Below are 23,705 nucleotides of genomic sequence, written 5' to 3'. Positions count from 1 at the left end.
CCCAGCCTTCTAGGCACCTGAATTCTCAACCTTCGGTCTTTCCTCTTCTTCTTTACTAGGCTCCAGTCTCTTCCCATGTCTTACTGAGTCTATGTTCACATCATCTGTCATATCTCTTGCCTCTTCTACTCTCAGAGCCTCCAACCTAGTCAAGGCTCTCATCACTTGCCTTTTTTGGGAAGATCTCCAGCTTGTTGACCAATGCCCTCCTAAAACTATGTCTTCCAAAACCCCACCCAACTGCCCAGATGTAGTCTGATAGGGCAGGACAGAGCAGAACCATCCCTCCCCTAGTCTGACAGCTCCTTCCCCTCCTAACAGAACTTAAGGAAGATTGATTGCATGAGCTTTCTGGCCTGAACCATTATTTGTTTAGTAAAAATAAAAGTGAAGATGAGTCAATAAGAGAAGATAAACGTTTCTCCTTCCCTTTGTTCCTTGGATCCTGGGCTGCCATGCCCCAGCCCTCCCAGCTGCTCTTCAGGATGAGATGCTGAGGGCCCAAAGACATACAAGGAGCACATTCAACCTCGGGTCTCCTGTCTTTCAATCTAGCTCTCTGTTTTTCCCTGTTACAATAAACATTCAGGGTTACTGTTAAAGGCAGAGAGTTAGGGTTAGGGTTAGATATGTAGTAATAATATGTTGTCTATACTGTGATAATGTGTCATAGAATACTTTGTTTATGTGTTGCTATGTATGTGGATGGCTATTCAAACCGCTGCCGCATGCTCTCACATTCTCTCTGTCTCTCTGTCACACACACACACACACACACACACACACCCATTTCACTCTGGTGACCCTCCAGTCTCTGTGGGCTTTCACATGGTTGAGGAACATCATTCATTGGGCCTTCAGAAGTAGATGAAAGAACGATGAAAGGGGTTTGCTAGGAAATGCTATTTGGAAAGTGTACATCCAAATCAATGAGATGAACCCTTGGGAATAATGACCAGCGTCTTCCCTTCAGAATGAAGAGTATTCCACACCCATTTTCATGAGTCAAGGAGCCCAGTGCAGCTGTCTTCAGTGGATGGCCTCCCTGCCTCTCAGTCTGATGGAATAGCTCAGAGCACAGTCTTCATCACTGTTGCCAGGGCAGGTCTCTCTGTTAGAACCTTGGTTTTCCTGGCATTCCTCAGGTCTCAGTTCACACTCGCCTGTTTCAGGGGGCTTTCCTCTGCTCCCCAGCTACAAAATCTTCCTCTCTCCCATTACCTTCCATCAATTGCACACATCTTGAATGTGTCTCGTTATTTGTACACTGTCTTCTTCCATTAGAGCATCTGTTCCAAAGGGCAGGGGTCATTTTTGCCTTCCTGTGTGTACCAGATCCCAGCACAGTGCCTGGCATGTAGGAAGCAGTTAATAATGGCCTGTCACTTAGGTCTCAGTTCCCAAGACAGTTATCTAAATCTGAGAATGAAGAAGGAATTGCCAATTATTTAGGTGGAGTTTCCACTCCAAAGAAATCTGGAGTACTTATTACAACAACAAAAAAAAGAAACCTTTCCTCAGGGTCATGGCACGATAAGAAGTTTATTGGTTAATCATTTTCCTCTGGCCGCAAGATGGTCTCTGCCATCCCCTGGTCTCATCCAGCCAGTGGCTGGGTACGGTGCACCTGGGCTGGAGGGCTGGACCTGGGTCAGGAGCACAAGGTTGGACAATGACTACCTTGGGCAAATCTTTTCACCTATCTCAGCCTGTTTCCTCTTGTACAAATGGAGATAATTATCACGCCCACCTCACATGGTGTTGTGAGGAGCCAAGGAGACAATGTATATAAAGGGCTTTGGGGTGTGAGCTTTTATTATTATCATAGTTGTTCTCTCACCTCACCTGGTGAAGAAGTATGCCAGCATGATGGAGATTTGAGAATGATGAGTGTGAAGGCAGCACCAAGGGAAGGGCCTGTGCTAGCAGGTTGGGTGGATGTCATTACATAAAAACAAAACCAGACCCTACCCTCTAAGCACACAAAGGAGATTGGGGTCCTTACCTTTAAAATAACAATGGCACTCTCTTCCCAAGTCTGAGCTCAGTCAAACCCACAGAGCAACTGACCAACTGTCCATCTGACTTGAGGTCATAGGTCTTCAGAGCTGGGTGAGGCTTGATGGGGTTAAGGAGGTCATTGTGTCCTATGGCCTCATTTCACAGAAGAGGAAATGGAGGCACTAGTTTGGGGGTGACTTAGTGGCAGAGGGATGACTCACACCCAAGCTGTGTTCTTGCTTATACCCAATCACCTCCCTCCCTGGCTCCAGACACCTCTGAGTCTTTTGGCCTGAGTCCAGAGAAACTGGATTCGTTTGACTGATTCTGCTCCATATAGTTCAGATCTGACTAAAAATGTACTTCCCAGGATTAGGAAGGTCTTTTTCAACTGTGCTGAATGCTAGATATACAAAGAAGGTCAAAAGACAGTCCTTGCCCTCAGTGAGCTCACAGTCTAATGGGGAAAATGATATTCAAGCCACTATGCACAAATGGGACAAGATACATTGGAAATAACCCACAGATGGAAGGCAGCAGAATTCAGGAGCATTGGAAAAGACTTTCTGCACAAGGTGGGATTTACTTTAGCTAAGAACTGAAGGAAGTCACAGAATCCAGGAGGCAAGACTGAGAAGGGAGGGGGCACTCCTGGCATGGGGTGAGTCAGTGAAGAGGAAGTCAAGAGATAGGGCACCTTGTTGGAGGAAGAGCAGAGAGTCTGGTGTCTCTGGGTTGAAGAGGGCATGGGAGAAAGGTGTAAGATGTAAGAAGGCTGGAAGGGTGAGGGGAGGAAACAGGTGAGAAAGGTTTTTGAAGACCAGAAGATTTTTTTTGATCTGGAATAGGGAGCCACTGGACATTATAGCATGAGGGGGTGGTGGTAGTGGTGGTGGTGTTGATATGGTCCCACCTGCCCTTTAGTGAGATTAGCTTGACAGCTGAGAAAAGGATGTATTGGAATGTGGAGAGACTTGTGGTAAGGAGTCCAACTATCAGGCTATGACAATAGTCCAGCGGTGAGGGCAGGTGAGGAGGGCCTGCCCCAGGATGGTGGCAGTGTCAGAGGAGTGAAGAAGGGGAGAGACACCACCAAGGTGATATAGGAGGAGAAATATTACAGGGACAAAATTAACAGGGCTTAAGCCATATTGAATAAGTGGGTGGGGTGGGAAGAGAGTGAGCACTCAAACATAACACCTGAGCTTGAAGCCTGGGGGACTGGAAGGATGGTAGTGCCCTTGAGAGTAACAGGAAAGTTTGGAGGAGAGAATGCTTTGGAGGGACAGATGGGGCATTCAGTTTGGGACATGTTGAATTTAAGATGTCTGTAAGACATCCAGTTTGATATGCCCAACAGGCAGTTAGAGATGTGAAACTGGAGGTCAGCAGAGACATTAAGGCTGGATAATATGAGAGTCACTAGCATAGCGATAATGTCTGGAACCATGGGAAATGATGAGATCATGAAGTGAAATAGAATAGGAGAAAAGAGCTCTGGACAGAGTCTCATGGGACACCCATGATAAATGGGCATGACATGAACAATGATCCAGCAGAGGAGACTGAGAAGGAGCAGTCAGGTACAGAGGAGAACCAGGAGGGCAGGGGTAATGAAAACCTAGAGAGAGCAGGAAGGAGGAGAAGGTGACTGACGAAGTCCAAGACTGCATGGAGGTCAAGAAGGATGGGGATTGAGAAAACGCCATTGGATTTGGCCATTATCGGTTCATCGGTAACTATGGAGAGGTTGGTTTGGGTTGAAAGATGCAGTGAGAAAACAGACTGCAGAGCTAAGAGAAGAGGGAGCAGAAAGGAAGTGCAAACATACATTGTGGATGACCTTCTCAAGAAGTTTAGCCCCCTAAAACCCTGAGAAAAGTAGGACAATTGTCCTCAAGGACAGATAGATCCAATGAGGATATTTTGAAGAAGGGCAAGAGATGAGCAAGAGTAGGTAGTAGTGAAATAGCCAATAGTCAGGGAGAGGCTGCAGGAGACACGATGGAAGTGAGAAGGGTCTGACTTAGCAAAGTAAACTCACTTGCTTAAGGTCACACAGCTAGACAGTAGCAGATCCCAGACTAGATCCAGCTCTCTTGGTTTCATATCACACAAAAGACTTGGGTAGTAAAATCAATGAAAAAAAAAAAGAAATCATTGCAAAAAGGTTTTCAGGCAAACTATTCCCATCTCAAGCATTATATCTAATTAGTCTCTATACAACTTATAATGATTTTCTGGGACCACTCTGGATCATCTTACCTTTGGGGGCTCATTAAGTATACAGTAAGATTTTCTCATAAAAACAACATGCTCAATTTAGCCTACTGCGTGGCACCCGTGATGTTGGCTAATGTACCACATACCAACCTGAGAGAGCTGCTTGGCACTGGCACAGTTGATGCCCCCAATGAAGATCATGTTTGGCATGATCGGTTTAGTGTAATCCATAACAAAGTCCATCCTCATAAGCCACACAGATCCATGGCTCAGGACATCCACTATACTCATGTCTCTTTGAAGGAGTTCTGAAGCCAGGCTTATGAAAGTTGAACGTAGAATATGGCACACCCCTTTCTAGTACCAAGGGGATAAAATATTTTCTTTTTTTGCATTTTTTTTTGGTGAGGCAATTGGGGTTAAGTGACTTGCCCAGGGCCACACAGCTAATAAGTGGCAAGTGTCTGAGGCCGGATTTGAACTCAAGTCCTCCTGACTCCAAGGCCAGAACTCTGTGCCACCTAGCTGCCCCAGGATAGAATATTCTTTACCAGCTGTAGGAAAGTCATCTGGTCTGTGTTTTCTGTGGCCAGTTGTTTATGTGTTACTATGTGTGTGGATGGCTCTTCACTCTCCCCACCCCCACTCTCTCACATACTCTCTCTGTTTTTTTTTTCTCTCTCTCACTCTCTGCCTTCTCTCTCTCTCTCTCACTCTGTCTTCTCACTCTCTCTCTCTTAACTCTCTCCTCTCTCTCTAAGTCTCTCTATCACCTTCTCTGTCTCTCACTCCTCTCTCTCTCCTCTCTGTCTCTCACTATCACTCCCTCTTCCCCCACCCCCACACACATACACACGTTTGTCTTTGTATCTACAGCACCTAGTGCAGCACCTGGTATAGTAGGCATTTCATTGATACTTGTGGACTGGCAGACATTGCCTAGAAAATTGAGAGGCAGAGATGGAGGACAGTACTGTTTAGTCTTTTATATGAATGTTCAGAAGTTTGACTTACAAGAAAAAATCTATTTCTTACAACATCCATGACAAACATTTCTCAGATTCAGTAAATACATAAACAAATAATCATATGTGAATAAATAAGTGTTTCCTTCTGCACAGGCTTTGGCAAATGCTACAGGGGCTCCCCCTTATGGAGGGAATAATGTTTCTTTCTACATCATTGTCCTAATTCTTCTCCATACACTCCTTGATCACAATAACCTCTGCAACCTCCCCAAGTAAGTAATTCTTTTATTTCACTTTGGGCAAAGCTGAGGGTAATGTCCACCTAGAAGAGATAAAAGTTGAGGAAGAAGAGAGTTGGCAGCTGTCCAGGGTCCTGACCACAACCTGAACACTACCCCATCTCCTGCATATCTGCCTTGGAGGGTAACACATTCAGAATTGCTTACAGACCCCAGGCTATTAATAAGGAAATATAAATCCCTAAATATTGGGGAGAGTGTGTGCCTGTCTGACAAATTCTTCTTAGTAAGATTCAACTAAAGGCCAACACTCATTCACTTACTGCTCTCCACATGAATTCAAACTGAGATATCATGGCAACTGAAACAGACTTTATAGAAAGCATTGTCCAGACTTTCTCAACCTAACTTGATACGGTAAATTTGGGGTTTCAACTGTTTCCATAGAAGCTCCAAATGTGGATCCAGGACAAGGAAGGGTCTAGCTTCATGGAATACTCTTTTGAAGGTAAGCACCACGAAGGCAAGCTCTATGCATCCTCAATACCTTGCATATAATAAATCTTTGTTGAAATGTTGAATGAACACTTTAAATTCATGTTTAGTATTTAATGGAGGAAAAAGAAATAATGTTGATTAAAAAAAGGAAACTTGTTCCTCATGAGGCACCTGTTTCTGAGGCTTGCTACTTACACAACCTGTGGTGAGTCACTTAAATTCCCTGAGCCTTGATTTCATGGGCTCATAAATTAAGAGTTTGAAGGCCCATAGTGGTAATTGATTCAAAATTACTTCATAGATGATGAATATAAATCTTAGACAAGTGAAGTGGCTTTCCCAGAATCACACAATGAGCAAATATTTGAGGTGGAATTTAAAATCCAGGTCTTCATGCTTCCAAGTCCAATGTTCTATCCACCAAACCAACTTCCCTCTCATCATTTGTAAGATGATAGATTGGACTAGATTGTCGCTTCATTCTATAAACCTGTGAGCCTATGCCCAAAGACCCAAAGAATCACTTAAGAAGCTTGGGTTTATGTCATACATCTCCTTTCTTTAACTAGAGAGGAAAACAAACCCAAAAGAAGTCAAGTCATTATGAGAAGAGGACTTTCTGTCAGTGGCAGAACCAAGACAAGAACGCAAATTTCATGATTCCTAATGTCCTGGAAGACTGGAGAATTAGAGGAAAGGAAGACACAAAGAAATCACTATGAAGAAAGATTTGTGAGAAAAAACCCAATCATACATTTATCTCTCCCCAGTCCATCTCTACAGGTCTAGGACCACATTGGACCATCTGCCTAGGAGATTCATTAAAATGTAACCAGATTTACTGATACAGTGAAATGAGCAGAATCAGAAGAACATTATGCATAGTAACAGCAATATTTTACAATGAATAACTGTGAATGATTCAGCTATTCTCAGTAACACAGTGATCCAAAGGAGTCATGATGAAAAATACTATCTACCTTCAGAGAAAAAACCGATGGTGTCTGAATAAAGACGAAAGCACAATATTTTCCTTCCTTACTTCCCTCCTGTCTAATTTTCTTGCATAAAATGACTAATATGAAAATGTTTTACATGATTGCAAACACATAATCTTTATCAGATTGATTACCATCCCAGGGAGGGGCAGGCAAGGGAGGGAGGGATAGAATTTGGAGCTCAAAACTTTAAAAAATGAATATTAAAAATTATCTTTACATGTAATTGTGGAAAATAGAATATTATTAAGAAAACAAAAAATTAACAAGATTTTCCTCTTAAAAACCACATGCTAAAAATGAAAATTAGTATCCTCTCATTTAATCAAAAGGTGCTAACTAACATGATCGCTTGTTACATGTCACATACCAACCTGTGAGAGCTTCTTGGTATTGGCACAGTTCATGCCTCCAATGAAGATTGTATTTGGCATAATTGGCCTGGGGTAATCCAGCAGAAAGTCTGACCTCATAAGCCACACAGATCCATGGCTCAGAACATCCACTATGCTCATGTCTCTCTGAAGGAGTTCTGAAGCCAATCTTGCAAAAGGTGAAAAAAACACATGGCATGCCACAGACTGGGGCAAAATATACAAAATGTTCTTTACCCGCTGCAGGAAAGTCATGTGGTCAGTGTTCTCAGTGAACATCCTTGGAATATAGGAGGATGGATCAGGACACCGAGTGCCTTCAGCTGTGAAATCACATGGGATTCCCCGGAAGAAATACACAGCTGGAACAGAGAGATGCTGAGCCAGGATAGCTCCACAAGGAACCACAGGATCAGTTAAAACAGCATCATAGTGGGCCTGCTCCAGGGATTTCATCAGTTCCTTATTAGATACTAAGTCAGTACAAAAGCCAAATTGCATATCAGCAAAATCCTTCACGCCTCCAGCCATGTCGAAGAATCGTTTCAGAACAGGTGCTGTTTCAAAGAGTAAATAGGGATTTTTCTGCATATTATGAAACTGGTCTTTGCTGAAAGTGACTGGAAAGGTCTTCAAAGTGTAGAATGGCCCCTCTCTGATGTGCATGGACAGCTCTGGTGCCAGAACAACAGTTTCATGGCCTCTCAGTTTGAGCTCCTGGATCACTTCACGCATGCTAAACCAGTGGCTGCCATCCACAGGGATAGCCAGCAGTTTCCCAGCTTTGGCAAAGCCCAGGCAAGCAATACAGAAAGCCAGCCCCACCAGGGACCAGGACAGAGATCGGAGCCCTGTCACCATGTCCACAAAGTCCAGGATGTCTAAGAAAGAGTAGGGTCTGTAAACTCTGCTCTGTTCTCTTTCACAACCTGGCAGTTTTATGCTTTATCCTTATCTGGCTATTGTGGGATAAATCAATGAAATGAAAGATAATTGGAAGAGAGGCTGAACTTTTGGTTTGTTACATATATGATTAATCTTTTTAGATTAAAGATTAAAGAGGGGTGAATGTCTCTTTCTTCCTGACCACAGGTCTCTTTTTCTCCTCTGGGCCACCAATGGATCTCATTTTCTGACCTCTTTGGCTTGGGATGGGATCATGGAATCATAGGTCTTGAGGGAGCAGGAACCTAATCCAAACTGGTCATTTAAAGATGAGAAAACTGAGACCCAGGGAGGTTAAGGGATTTGTTAAATGTCACACAGGCAGCAAGTAACCAAGGCAGGATTTGAAGCCAGGTTTTATGACTCATCTCAAAGCCAGGGCTCCTTCTACTCTGGCAAATTCCTAACTAACTCTGAGCCCTTTAGGGCTATGAAAGGGGGATGATTGAGGGATATCTCAGTTGCCCAATAGAAAAAGTCAGCAGCTATGGCAAATTATTTTTGAGGGAATCCTCCCTGGAAGTCATCAAGGCATCTGGTTTAGTCCCCAGACCCAGCAACCTTCCCTGACCTTTATTACACAAGATGTGAAAGCTGAGATGATGAACTCTATGCAAATTCTGCTTTGGCCACTGTTAATGACCAAGCTCTGACCTTTGTGCACCTGTACTTTCCCCTCTTAGATTATCTTCCATGTCCTCTGTAGATATCTTGTATATACTCAGTTACATACACACTGCCCCCCTCATTATAATTTGAACTTCTTGAGGGCAGCAGCTGGATTTTGTCCTCCTTTGTACCCCCAGCCCTGGCATAGTGCCCAATTGAGAGTAAATTCTAATATATGTTTGTTGGCTGTCTGACACTGCATAGACATTTAAGGTTCAGGGGCTGAGACAGGGGTGGAACCCTGTTGTGCACTCTTTTATGGAAATGTTCAGAAATATTCATTATAAGGAAGAGCGAATTCCTTGCAAAATCAGTAATGAATGTACCTTAGACTCAACAGACATATACATGGTCGGCCAAATAGAAATAATTCAGTGAAGAATAATACTTGAGTCTTGATTTCAGCACAGGCAAAAGGCACACGGGCTTATGACGTGCTTGTGGACTTCTTGACTTATAGCCATTCTCCTGCTCTTTCTGGATAAACTTCTGGGGTTGCTATTCTTTCTCCTAGAGTCAACCACTTCTGCTCCTCAGATAAACTGCTTCCCTGTTTCACTGTAGGGATGGGCCTGCGAAATATGCACACAGAATGGATAGAAGGAAGCCTAAAGACTGGATTGTTGTCCAGGGTCCTGAACCTAACTAGGACACCCACTTCCCTTGCAATTGTGCTTTGAAGAGCAACACAATCAGAATGGCTTAGGAAGTTTCAGGCTGCATCTTAGAAAGTTCACTTCCTTAAATATTGGAAAGAGAATTTGTAACTGTTTCATGAAGTTTTCTTTTACTGGCCACTCAATATTCATGCAAAGTAAAAAACCAAAGAAGCTAGACGGGACTTTAGAAGTTATGTTGCCCAATCTTTTACAAACCAATTTGGATGTGACATATTTTAGATTTCAAATATGTCAACAGAATCTCTAAATATTTATCCTAGATGAGGGAAGTCAGGCTCTACTGAATCCCTTGTAGAATTTAAAGTACTTGAGGATAGAAATAGTTTAATTTTTTTTCTGTGGATGGTAACTTGCATATAGTAAATATTCATTGATTCACTAAATCAACTGACAACCTGTGAGTGGGTACAGCTATGGAAAGTCATTTGGAATTATACACAACTGGTGTACAATTTGACCCAATTATGCCACTGCTAGGCCTGTGCCCAAAAGAGATTAAAGAAAGAAGAAAAGATGCTTCATATAGAAAAATAAGTTTAGCAGCTCTTTTTTGTGTTGGCCAAAGCTAGAACTCCACCTCATAAAGGAATGTTTGACTAAGCTGTGGCATCAAAATGTGAGGGAATACTATCACGCCATACAAAAGGAAGAAATAGAGGATTTTAAAAAGAATTAGAAGGGCTCCTATGAATAAATGCAGAGTGAAATGAGTGGAGTCAGAAGAACAATTGATGCTATGACATCAGTAGTATTAAAAAGTAGTTTTGATGACCTCTATAGACTGGTCAAGAATAAAATGAGCAGTACCAGTAGAATAATTTATATGATCAAAACACTTTAAAACAAACAACTTTGTAAGTCATAAGAACTATGATCAATAGAATGGATGTTCGTGGTTCCAGAGGACTGATGATGAAACATGCTATCCGTCATAGAAAAGGGATGGATCCAGAGTGCAGAGTGAGACATAGCTATTTTAAAATACAGCTATAAAGGGAATTTGTCTTACTTGTCTGTGATTATTTGTTACAAGATATTTTATCTGTTTTTCTTTTTTTCCAATGGTGTGGAATGTGGGAGAGAGAGAAAATAAACTTCTGTTGATTTTTTTAAAATAGAGAAGTGAGGTAGTTGCTAAAGATGTGAAATGTACGCATTTTCAGATTGGACTACTATATAATATATGTTTCACTTAACTCTTTTGTTTTGTTACAAGAGACCTCTCATAAAGTAGGAGTAACCTATAAATGTAATGTAAAAACAAAACATCAATAAAAACCTTAAAAAATGAATTGAGACACTGAAGAAGTCTGAAAGGAAAATACAGAGAACTACTTATTTTCATCCCCCAAATATTGCAGCTAGCCAGCTGGGCAGGGAAGGTCAAATTAGTGAGGGTGCCCAGAACATGAGTCCAAGGTGAGGGGTTGGACTTGAACTTGGGACTAGGTTCCATAGGAACTGAACTAAGCTGGGAACCTAATCTCCCTTCCCTTCCCAGAGACTAAGGTGGTACAGTGTGGGGAAGATTTAGTCCCATGAATTGGGGGAGTAACTTTGTATATTTGTGATTGTGCTTTGGTTTGTAAAAGCTCATCTGGCTCTTAGTGGCTATGCTGGGGTGAACATCATTGATGGGAGCTAGTGCCATTTGCCAAGAGCCTAGATCTCCCTAATCCCCCACCCTTAAAGAGGGGTCAGATGTGACCCAGCTGACCTTCAGGCAGTGGGACCAAAGTGATCACTGTCACATGCATCCTTTTAAAAATTCATATTTGTAGTATCAGAAGGAAATATCAATAAGGTTGACATTTTCAAAAAGAAAATATGTGTTCAGGGTCTTGCTGTTGAAATGGAATATAATCCTTCAGGGAAGAAAATGGATATTTAACAAAATAGAGAACTTTCAAATATTCTTAATGAAAAGACCAGAACTGAACAAAAAAAAATTGATCTCCAAATACAGGACTCAAGGGAAACATAACAAGAGAAAAAAGAAACAAGAAAGAGAAAACATAAGAGAATCAATAAGGTTAAACAGTTTATATGGCAAGATAATATTTGTAACCCTTAAGAACTTTATTATAAAAGGTCAACTAGTAGGGAGTACACATAGACAAAGGGTGCAGTTACAAGGTGCCGTTGATGGGATGGTCCCCCCAAAACCAGCACAAAAGGGTGAGAAAGAAGATTGCACTGGAAGAAGAAGATGAGAAGGAAGATAGAACAGGGCAGATTATCTCACATAAAAGAGGCATGAAAGAGCTATTATAATGGAGGGGAAGATAGGGATGGTGGTGGGCAAAGCTTAAACTTTCCTCTCATCAGAATTAGCTCAAAGAGGAAATAAAGCACACACTCCATTCGGCTAGATACAGAAATCTATTTTACCTTATAAGGAAGTAAAAAGGGATGGGAATAAGAGAATGGAGGAGTAATAAAAGGGAGGTTGGATTGGGGAGAGGCTGTGATCAGAAGTAAAACACTTATGAGGAGGGACAGGCTGGGAAGAAGCTTCTCATGTAAAATGGCTAATATGGAAATGTCTTACCTGATTATGTGTGTATAACCTACATCGGATTACTTACTGTCTCAGGGAGGGGAGGGAGGGAGAGAATCTGGAACTCAGAATAAAAAGAAAATGTTGAAAATTTCTTAACATATAACTTGGGTAAAAACAAAATATTTTTATATATTTTTTAAAAAGAAAATATATGTTCATCATGAGGACCTGCCTCTAAGGCTTCCTACTTCCGTGACTCGTGGCAAGTCATTGAAATTCCCTGAATTTGAATTGTATTTTGTTGTTGTAGTTATTCAGTCATTTTTTATTTGTGTCTCACTCTTCATGACAACATTTGGGGCTTTATTAGGAATGATAATGAATTGTTGCCTTTTTCTTCTTGAGCTCATTTTACAGATGAGGAAACTGAGGCAAACAGGGTGCAGTGACTCACCCAGCTGGTAAGATGAGTCTTCCTGAATCCAGATCTGGCACTCTGTCCACTGTGCTATCTAACTGCCTTCAATTCTAAAGGCTCATAGATTTAAAAATTGAAGAGATCTTAAAAGTCACTGAGTCCAAGCTCATTTTACAGATGATGAATCTGATGGCTAAAGACTTGGCATGTCTGTCCAGTAAGTGGCTTTTCCAGCATCACAGAGAGAGAAAATGTTTGAAACCAAGTCTTCCTAACTTTAAGCCCAGTCTTCTATCCACCAAACTAGATTGCCTCTCACCATTTGTAAAATGAGGGGAGGGACTAGAAGGTCTCTGAGGTGTGCCTATGAGTCTGTGAGCCAATGACCAAGAACCCAAGACTCATTTAAGAAGCCCAAGTCTGTGTATTACATCTCCTTTATTGGACTAAATAGGAAAATAAACTGCAAAGAAGTCAGACCCCTTTCCCCATGGCCACACAGTTGGTCAGTGGCAGAGTTGGGTCACCTGATTCCTAAGGACCTGACTGGAGACTATAGAACCAGGGGTAAAGAGAATACAAAGAAAGTATGGCAAAAAGTGTTTGCAAACAGAGGCACTCAGACATATCCTTCTGCCTGAAGCCAAATCTACGGTTCTGCCTAATTCAGAAAATATCATAAAACTTCTAAGGCAATGTTCTTGTCGTCACACCCTGGGTCACTAAAAGTTTGGGGACTAAATAAAATGCAGCCAGATTTTCTCTTCGGAGCAAGATGCTCTAATTAACCCACTGGGTGGCACCTGCAATGTTGGCTAAAGTATCACATACCAACCTGAGAGAGCTGCTGGGCACTGGCACAGTTGATACCCCCATTGAAGACCATGTTTGGCATGATTGGTTTAGGGTAATCCATTACAAAGTCTGTCCTCACAAGCCACACAGGTCAATGGCTCAGGATATCCACTATACTCATGTCTCTCTGAAGGAATTCTGAAGCCAGCCTTGCAAATGGTGAATATAACATATGGTATACCATGTTCATAGGCAAAGGGTAAAGAATGTTCTTTACCTGCTGTAGGAATGTCATCTGGTCTGTGTTTTCTGTGCCCAATGTGGGCATATAGGAAGATGGGTCGGGGCACTGAGTTCTTGCAGCATCTAAACCACAGGGGAGTCCTGGCAAGAAATAAACAGTTGGGATGGACAGATACTGTGCCACCAGAGCTCCACAGGCAAAAATGAGATTGGTTAAAACAGCATCATAGTGGGCCTCTTCAAGGAACTTTATCAGTCTGTTGTTGTAGGCTAAGTCTGAATAAAAGCTAAAGTACATGTCACTGACCATTTTACAGACAACAGCAACATCAAAAATTCTCTTCAGACAAGGTTTTGGGTCAAAAAACAAATGAAAGAGAGACCTCATTAGCTCTTGAAAATGGTCCTTGCTGAAAGTGACTGGAAAGGTCATTAAAGTGTAGCATTATGCTTCCCTGCTGTGCTTGGACAGCTCTGGTGCCAGCATGACACTTTCATGGACTCTCAGATTTGGCTCCTGGACAACTTCACCAATGCTGAGACCATGCGTGTCATTGAAGGGGATCACCAGCAGCTTCCCCCCTTTGACAAAGCCCAGGCAGGCAGCACAGAAAGCCAGTCCAACTAGAGCCCAGGGCTAAGGTTGGAGCCCTGTGGCCATCTCTGTAAGTCTGGGATCCCTCAGAAAGAGCAGGGTCTGTAAACTCGGTTCTGTTCCCCGTCCCTACTTGGCAGTTTTGATAGCCCTGTGCCTCATATTTGCTTCATTATGGAAACAACAAATTTTGTGAGAAAAAGGTAATTGGAAGAGAGATTGAATTTCTGGTTCTTCACATATATGATTGAATTCTTCAGATTAAACATTAAAAGAAATGTCAATATATCTCTTTCCCTCTGCACTGATCTCTCCTCCCCTAGACCAAAAAACATACTCAGAGCAAAACTGCCTTGACAGCACGTGTACATCAGGATCAAGCCTCCCAAATTTTGAGGTTGAATGGGATTTAGAAGTCATCTCATCCAATTTTGCCATTTTACATAATAGAAAATTGAGGCCAAGAGAATGGAAGGGACTTGCCCAGCAAGTTGGCTGCCCACTCTTATTTCCAACTTTCTTTTCCTTCCTTATCTGCCCATTTTCCACTAATGAGTGGTCTGCACCAGATTGAATTTTCTCCATGTTGACTTTTTACTTATTCCCCTTTGATATGGTTTTGGTTGCCATCTGACCTGACTTTTCTGCTACACTGGACACTGGTGTCTCCTCCTTCTTCCTTGGATTTCTGCCTCCCATTTTCTTCATTGCTCTGATTCTTCTCCTTCCTCTCCAGTTTCCTCTTTGGCTTTCTGTCTGAGTTTCATTCTTGGAAGACCCCAAGGCCTCTTGAGCCATCTAATGTTCAGTTGTAAGGTCCTAAGGGAGGGGATCTCCCTCTCCTTCCTCAGAACTCTTTGTAACCTGCTCTCCCAAGTCTACAGTGTGTGTCAGATCATACCTGCTTATGTATCATAAAGAGAAGATGATGTGATCATAGGACCCCAGTGTCTCCTCCCCTTCGTGTCTTCTCATACTAACATTTTGGCCTTCCAGGTGAGAAACAGGCCCTGATGTGCAATTCATTGGGTCAGAGGAACACTTGGACCCTCATCTTCCTCACTCTGTGACCATCCCTCTATCATATCTGCCACACTGCCTCTCTGTCTTAAATCATTATTCCAGAAGTGTTTGCTAAATAACATTGCAATTGAAACACAAATCAAAGTATTTTCCCCAACTTCCTACTCCTTTTCACCCAAATTATTCCATTTCTGTTCATGGCACCCTCAGTCTTCCAGTCATCCAGATTCACAACCTTGGGTTGGGTCTTTCCTTTTCTTCATCCGCATTTTCTAGTCACTTCCCATACCTTATTGAGTCTAAGTTCATATCATCTGTCATATCTCTTGCTTTTTCTCCACTCACAGAGCCTCCAACCTAGTCAAGGCTGTCATCATCTGCATTTTTTTGGGAAGATCTCGACCTTGACCAATGCCCTCCTCAAACTATGTCATCCAAAACTCCACCTAACCCCCCAGATGTGGTCTGAGAGGGCAGGACAAAGCAGAACCATCCCTCTCCTAATCTGGGACCTTCTCCCTCTCCTAACAGAACCTGGGGAAGTTTGGTTGCATGAGCTTTCTGCCCTGTCCTATTACTGGTTTTCATAAAAAAAAAAGATGAGTCAATAAAAGAGAAGATGAATCTCTCTCCTTCCCGTTGTTCTTTGGTTCCTGGGCTGCTATGCCCCAGCTGCTCTCCAGGTTAAGATGCTGAGGCCCCCAGGAAAAGCAGAATTCAGATTCAAACTTGGGTCTCCTATCTCTTAATCTAGCTCTCTTACTCTTATGCCATGTTACAACAAACATAATTGACATGTATGTGATAATAATATGTTGTCTATACTTTCTATACTATATTGTGATACTCTTATAATGTCATAGAATACATTGTTTATGTGTTACTATGAATGTGGATGGTTGTTCACTCCCCTGCCTCATTATCTCACATAATTTTTTTCCATCCCCCACTCACTCTCCTTCCCACAGACACAGACACACAGACATATAGACACACAAACACACTCACACACACACACACACACACACACACACACCTATCTCACTCTGATGACCCCCCAGCCTCTATGGCTTTCACATGGTTCAGGCACATCACTCAATGGGCCTTCAGAAGTAGAAGAAGAACCATGAAGGGGGTTTGCTAGGAAATGGTATTTGGAAAGTGTTTTTCCAACAAGTTGATGAGACAAACCCTTGAGAATAATGACCACTGCATCCTTTTCTGAATGAAGAAGATTCTAAATCAGTTTTCATGAATCAAGGACCTCAGTGCAGCTGTCTTCAGTGGATGGCCTCCCTCCCCAACAGCCTATGCAATAGCACAGAGCACAGTCTTCATCACTATTCCTGGGGAAGGTCTCCTGTTAGAACCTTGGTTTTCCTGGCATCCCTCAGGTCTCAGTTTATACTTCAGCTGCTTCAGGGGGCTTTCCTCTGCTCCCCAACTATGAATCCTTCCTCTCTCCCATTAACTTCCATCAGTTGCATCCATCTGGAATGTGCCTCATTATTTGCTCACTATCTCATTCCATTAGAGTGTCAGTTCTGAAGGGCAGAGGTAATTTTTGCCTTTTTGTGTGTCCTGGAGCACAGCAGAGTGCCTGGCAGGTAGGAAGCAGATAATAATGGCCCGTCACTTAATGACTCAGTGCCTGGAACAGTTATTTAGGCCAAGAGTGAAGGAAGAATTGTCAATTATTTGGGTGGAGCAAATTCCCACCCCAAAGAACTCTGGAATACTGATTACAAAACAACAACAACAAAAGAGAAACCTTTCATCAGGGTCATGAAATGATAAGAAGTTCATTGGTTAATCATTTCCCTCTGTCCACGAGATGGCCACCACTATCTGTCAGGTCTCCCAAAGTCTATAGTGTGTGTCAGATCATACCTGCTCATGTATAATAAAGAGAATATCATGTGGTCATAGGAGCCAAGTGTCTCCTACTCTTCCTGTCTGTTCCAACTGACACTTCAGCCTTCATGGTCAGAAAGAGTCCCTGATGTGTAATCCTCTGGGTCAGAGGACGACTTGAACCCTCATCTTCCTAACTCCAAGACCACCTCTCTATCATCTACACCACACTGCCTTTCTTTCTTAAATCATTTCTCCAGAAGTATTTGTTGAATTGAATTGAGATTTGTGATTGAAACACAAATCAGTGTATTTTCCCCAACCTCCCACTCCTCTTCACCCAAACCCTTCCATTTCTGTGGATGGCAACCCCAGCCTTCGAGTCACCTGGATTCACAACCTTGAATTGGGTCTTTCCTCTGCTTCAACCCCAGTCTCCTTTCACTTCCCATGTCTTATTGAGTCAATGTTCGTCTCTTCTGTCATATCCCTTCAGTTTTCTCCATTCACAGAGCCTCCAACCTAGTCAAGGTTCTCATCACATGGCACTCTGTCCACTGTGTTATCTAGCTGCCCTCAGTTCTATAGGCTCATAGCTTTAGAAACTGAAGAGACCTTAGAAGTCACTGACTCGAGGATCGTTTTTCAGATGACCAAACTAATGCCTAGAGAGTGGGGATCTCTGTCCAGTAAGTGGCTTTCCCAGCATCACACATGGAGAGAAAATATTTGAATCCAACTGTTCCTGACTTCAAGTCCAGTGTTCTATGTACTAAACCAGATTGCCTCTCACCATATGTAAAATGAGGGGAGGGACTAGAAGGTCTCTGAGGTGTGTCTATGAGCCTGTGAACTGATTACCAAGGACCCAAAGACTCATTTAAGAAGCCCAAGCATGTGTATTACAGTTCCCTTATTGGACTAAAGAGGAAAATAAACTGCAAAGAAATCAGACCCCTTTCCCCATGTCCACACAGCTGGTCAGTGGCAGAGCCAGGTCTCCTGAGTCCTATGGACCTGAAAGACTAGATAACTAGGGGGCAGTGAGAACACAAAGAAATCATGCCAAAAAGAATCTGTGCGGCAGCTAGGTGGCTCGGTGGATAGCACTCTAGCCTTGGAGTTAGTAGGCCCTGAGTTTAAATCCGGCCTCAGACACATGACACTTACTAACTGTGTGACCTTGGGCAAGTCACTTAACCCTGATTGCCTCATCAAAAAAAAAGCAAAAAAGTAAAAGAATTTGCAAACAAAACCATTCAGATATATGCCTCTGCCTCAAGCCAACCCCACAGTTCTGCCTAATTCAGAATATGTCAAAAAACTTATAAGACAATCTTTTTCTGGCACACCCTGTGTCACCAAAAGTTTGGGGACTACTTCAAAATGTAGCCAGATTTTCTCTTAGAAACAAGAGGCTCTACTTAAACCAATGAGTGGCACCTGTAATGTGGGCTAAGGTATCACATACCAACCTGGGAGAGCTGCTTGACACTGGCACAGTTGATGCCCCCAATAAAGACCATGTTTGGCATGATTGGTTTAGGGTAATCCATCACAAAGTCTGTCCTCATAAGCCACACAGATCCATAGCTCAGAATATCCACTATACTCATGTCTCTCTGAAGGAGTTCTGAAGCCAGGATTTCATAGGGTTTCTGGTAGATTTGGCACACCATATTCTGGAGCAAAGGATACAGAATGTTCTTGACCCGTTGTAGGAATGTCATCCGGTCTGTGTTTTCTGTTGTGAATTTGGGGACATAGGATGATGGATCAGGGCACTGAGTGCTTTCAACATCTAAACCACAGGGGACTCCTCTCAAGAAATAAACAACTGGAATGGACAGATACTGTGCCACCAGGGCTCCACAAGGAGAAACAGGATCGTTGAAAACAGCATCATAGTGGGCCTCTTCCAGGGACTTCATCAGTTCCTTGTTATAGACCAGGTCCTTACAAAAACTAAAGTACATGTCACTCATCATCTTAAAGAGTATAGCAATGTCAAGGAATCTCTTCAGAAAAGGTTTCTGGTCAAACGACCATTGGAAATGAGACCCGGTTAACTCATGAAAACGGTCCTTATTGAAAGTGACTGGAAAGGTCCTCAAAGCATAGTACTGTCCTTCCCTGATGCGCAGGGACAGCTCTGGTGCCAGGACGACACTCTCATGGCCTCTCAAACTGAGCTCCTGGACCACTTCAAGCATGCTGAGCCAGTGGCTGCCATCCATGGGTATCACCAGCAGCTTTGCCCCTTTGGCAAAGCTGACGCAGGCAGCACAGAAAGTCAGACACACCAGAGCCCAGGGCCAACATTGAAGCCCTGTGGCCATCTGTCCAGAAGCCCTGAGAGGGAGCAGGATCTGGAAAGTCTGCTCTGGTCCCTGTCTTGACAGCTCTGTGCCTTATCTTTGCCTGGTCATGGAAGTAATAAATTTAACAAAAGAAAAGGTAATTGGAAGAGAGACTGAACTTTTGGCCCTTCACATATATGATTAACTTCCTTAGATTAAATATTAAAAGAAATTTCAATCTCTCTCTCTCCCTCTTCATTTATCTCTCTTCCTCTGGACCAAAAGTACTCAGAGCAAAACTATTTTGACAACATTTGTATGTCAGGATTACAGCCTCCCAAATTTTGACATGAAAGGGAATTTGTAAGTCATCACCTCCAATTCCCCATTTTACTGAAGAGAAAACTGTGGCCAAGAGAAGAGAAGGGACTTGCCCAGAAACTTGGCTGCCTACTCTCATTGCCAACTTTCTTCTCCTCCTTTATCTGCCCATTTTCCATTAATGAATGATCCGCACCAGATTGAATTTCCTCCCTGATGCCCTATTATTTATTCACTTATGAGGTGCTTTCTGTTGCTGTCTGACCTGACTTTTCTGCTGCAGTGGACACTGGTGTCTCCTCCTTCTTCCTTGGATTTCTGCCTCCCATTTTCTGCACTGCTCTGATTCTCCACCTTCCTCTCTAGCTTCCTCTTCTTGGAAGATCCCAAGACCTCTTGAGCCATCTAATGTTCAGTTGTAAGGTCCTAATGGAGGGGATCCCCTTCTCCTTCCTCAGAACTCTCTGTAACCTGCTCTCACAAGTCTACAGCGTGTGTCAGATTATACCTCTTTATGTTACATAAAGAGAAGTTGATGTGGTCATAGGGCCCCAGTGTCTCCTCCCCTTCCTGTCTGCTCATACTAACATTCCTGCCTTCTTGGTCAGAAACAGGCCCTGAGGTGTAATTCATTGGGTCAGAGGAACACTTGGACCCTTATCTTCCTCACTCCATGGCCACCCCTCTATCATCTTGGCAACACCGCCTCTCTGTCTTAAATCATTACTCCAGAGCTGTTTGGTGAATTGAATTGGCATTGTAATTGAAACACAAATCGGTCTGATTTCCCCAACTTCCCACTCCTCTTCACCCAACCTTTCCATTTCTGTTGATGGCACTCCCAACCTTCTAGTCACCAGGATTCACAACCTTGGGTTGGGTCTTTCCTTTTCTTCATCCCCATTCTCCAGTCACTTCCCATGTCTCATTGAGTCTACGTTCACATCATCTGTCATATCTCTTGCCTTTTCTCCACTCACAGAGCCTCCAACCTAGTCAAGGCTGTCATCAACTGCTTTTTTTGGGGAGAAGATCTCGAACTTGTTAACCAATGCCCTCCTAAAACTATGTTATCCAACTCCCCACCCAACTACCCTGGAGCCCAGTGACACTGGTGTCCTGGCTCTTCTGCCCATGTGACCATTCATCTCTGGACTCTGGGCAATTTTCGTGGCTGCCTACCCTCCATGCCTGGAATTCTCTCCCTCCTTCTCTCTGTCTCCTGGCTCCTTTGCCTACCTTCAGGTCTCCCATAGAGTACTCATTTCTACAAGAAGCCCTTCCTGTCACTGCCTTCCGTCTGTTGACGTTCTTCATTTTCTCCTGTCGATACTTTTTTGTATAGACTTGTTTCCATGCTTGATCCCCTCGTTAGACTGTGAGCTCCTAGAAGGCAGGGACTGTCCTTTTGTCTTTCTCTGCATGTCCAGCACTTTGCACAGGGTCTGACATACATTAGGCACTTAATAAATGCTTCCTGATCTGACCTGACATCACCTCAAGAGCCCAAGACAATGCCTTGTATAGGGTAGAGCTTTAGTAAATACTATTTGGATGAATGAACAATCTACAAGCTACTGACTGGCCACTCCACTCCTTCATCACATGAGGTGCCATGATAAATACATTCTACATTCTTCTACATTCTCATCGCCCCTCCCCCACAGTGACTGTAGTATAATAAACAGAGGGAGCCCTGGACAGAGGCTCAGAAAATGGTCCCCCACACACTTTGTGATCTTGGGTAAGTCACTGAATATATCTAGCTCTCAGTGGCCTCATCTGAAAAACCTGAAGTTCTATAAGATCTGCTGGAAGATTTTTTTTCTGATCTTGAACTTTGAATGCTGATTGAAACATTTTTTTTACTGTCTTTATCTCTTGTGTTTTTTTTTTGTGGATTTTCTTTTGCAAGATGGCTAATATGGAAATACTTTTTTCCATTACTTCACATGTATACCTGCTATCATATTGCTTGACTTCTCAAAGGGTGAGAGGAAGGGAAAGAACTTGGAACATAAAATTTTAGAAAAAAATGTTTAAGATTTTGCTAACATGTAATTGGTAACTATTTAACAAATAAATAAAAATATATGAAAAAATTCTTTCTGTTCTAAACTTTGAAGATTGGTCCCATTTTGCCTGCCTAAATTTATCTCCTGTTCTTCTCTCTCTCTCTTTTTTTTTTGGTGAGGCAATCAGGGTTAAGTGACTTGCCCAAGGTCACACAGCTAGAATGTGTCAAGCATTTGGTCTGAGACTGGATTTGAACTCATGTCCTCCTGACTTCAGGGCCAGTGCTCTATCCACTATGCCACCTAGCTGCCCCTCTCCTGTTCTTCTCAACACAAACCTTTTCTCCAAAGATCATTTATCTAGAGTTGGAATGAATAATCTAGTCCAATCCCCTCATTATATAGACGAGAAAACTGAGTCCCTGAGAGAATTGACTTATCCAAGATCACTCAGAAAGTAGCAGAGCTGAGATTAGAAACTAGGTTAGAGATGCTAAGAGAGTAGCTGTAAGGAGAGTTAGGAGAACTGGAGACCACCGAGTCCAAGTGCCTCATTTGGCACATAAGGAAAACGAGAACAAGGAGGGAAATGTGACTTCCTCAGGTCACTCAGCTAGTGTGTAGCAGAGATTGGAATGTGAACCTGAGTGCTCTGCCTTCAAATCCAGGGTTCTTGCTACTCTATTCCTCCCTCCCTCACTCTCTTCCTTCCTTAATTTGTTACATCCTTCCTTCCTTTGTTTCTTTTCTTCCTTCTTTCCCTCCTTTCTTGCTTCCTTCCTTCCTTCCTTCCTGATTGCTCACTCCACTCAGTGAATGTCCCGGCTGTTTGCTTAGTTGGAAATGCCACCCCCTTCTCTATTGGAATACAGTCAGTCAGTCTTTTCCTCTGGGTCAGCAGACATCCACAAATTTAGGGGACCAGGATTTTCTCTGTTCAGAACAGCAACAGTGTGATTGGCTGAATCAGTGATGGGGAATGGCACAATCTACTGATTCATTTCAATGCATGTCAGTTCCAGCCAGCAAGCACTGACCAGACATCCATCACAGGCCAGGTCCTAGGCAGGGTGAAGAGATAGAAGAGCCCAAGAAAGCTAAAATCACAAACCTGTTGTAGTCTTTTCCTTGGTTTGCAGTTTATTCCTCCAATGAAGGCCATGTTGGGCATGATGGGCCTAGGATACTCAAACACAAAATCGTATCTCAACAGCCAAATGGATCCTTGTCCATAGAGGCTTGGCAGGGTCACCTCTTTCTTTAGGAAGTCAGCAGCAATCTCTAGGTATTTTGTGTACAAGTCCTTGAAGAGAAGTGTCTCTAAATAACTCACCAGGAAATTGATCACCCTCTGGTAGAAGGTCATCTGGTCAGAAAAGGCAGTGTAGCATCTGGGGATGGTAGACACAGGGTTGGGGGTCCTGCTCATCGTGTGCTCCAAAGCACAAGGAAAGCCTCGGAAAAAGTATACAGAAGGTATGGAGAGATGCTCAGCCAGGATCATCCCACATGGCAAGGCAGGGTCTGTGAAGAGGGTATCAAATTGTCTTTCTTCGAGGTATCTGATGGTCTCATGGTCCTTCAGCAGGCTGTCACAGTTGAGGAAGTACATGTCGATGACAAGCCGGATATTCCAGTACTCAGCCCAGGCTGTGCTCAGGAGAGATCTCTCTGCAAAGAGATTGTGGCCAAATGTCTGGAAACGCTTCTCCAGTTCAGCCTGGGAGTAGGAGACTGGGTAGAGTTTTCTTCTGTAGAATTTTGATTCTTTAAGGAGCAAATTGACTTCAGGCACCAGGACCACAATTTCATGCCCCTTCTTACTGAGCTCTTCAATCACATCCCGCATGCTGAGCCAGTGACTTCCATCTTGAGGGAAAACCAGGAGTTTCTCACTTTCAGCCATGCCCCAGAATGTCAAGAAGAAGAGGCTTCCTACTCCCCAATAGAAGGAGAGAAAAATATGAGCCTTCATCTTGGAAATAAAGAAAAATCTCTTCTCTTTCCCCAAACTCTGGAAGAGTTTTTGTCTCCAAGCAGATC

At 43.0% G+C, this 23,705-nt stretch overlaps 1 protein-coding gene across 1 annotated transcript; it reads right to left on the bottom strand.

Moving 5' to 3' along the window:
* Positions 1–1,553: 1,553 nt before the first annotated feature.
* On the bottom strand, positions 1,554–23,637 carry LOC114025703 (UDP-glucuronosyltransferase 1-6-like). The gene is made up of 2 exons (XM_027839176.1): positions 22,774–23,637; positions 1,554–1,646 (listed from the first exon to the last, which is right to left on the bottom strand). Exons 1-2 carry the CDS (start codon positions 23,635–23,637, stop codon positions 1,554–1,556), a joined length of 957 nt encoding a protein of 318 aa, XP_027694977.1.
* Positions 23,638–23,705: the final 68 nt, after the last annotated feature.

The sequence above is a fragment of the Vombatus ursinus genome, unplaced genomic scaffold (assembly GCF_900497805.2).
Source record: "Vombatus ursinus unplaced genomic scaffold, bare-nosed wombat genome assembly UNPS02004679.1, whole genome shotgun sequence".
Lineage (NCBI taxonomy): Eukaryota > Metazoa > Chordata > Mammalia > Diprotodontia > Vombatidae > Vombatus > Vombatus ursinus.
The sequence above is the reverse complement of the archived record's forward strand: the minus strand, read 5'-3'. Positions and strand labels throughout refer to the sequence as shown.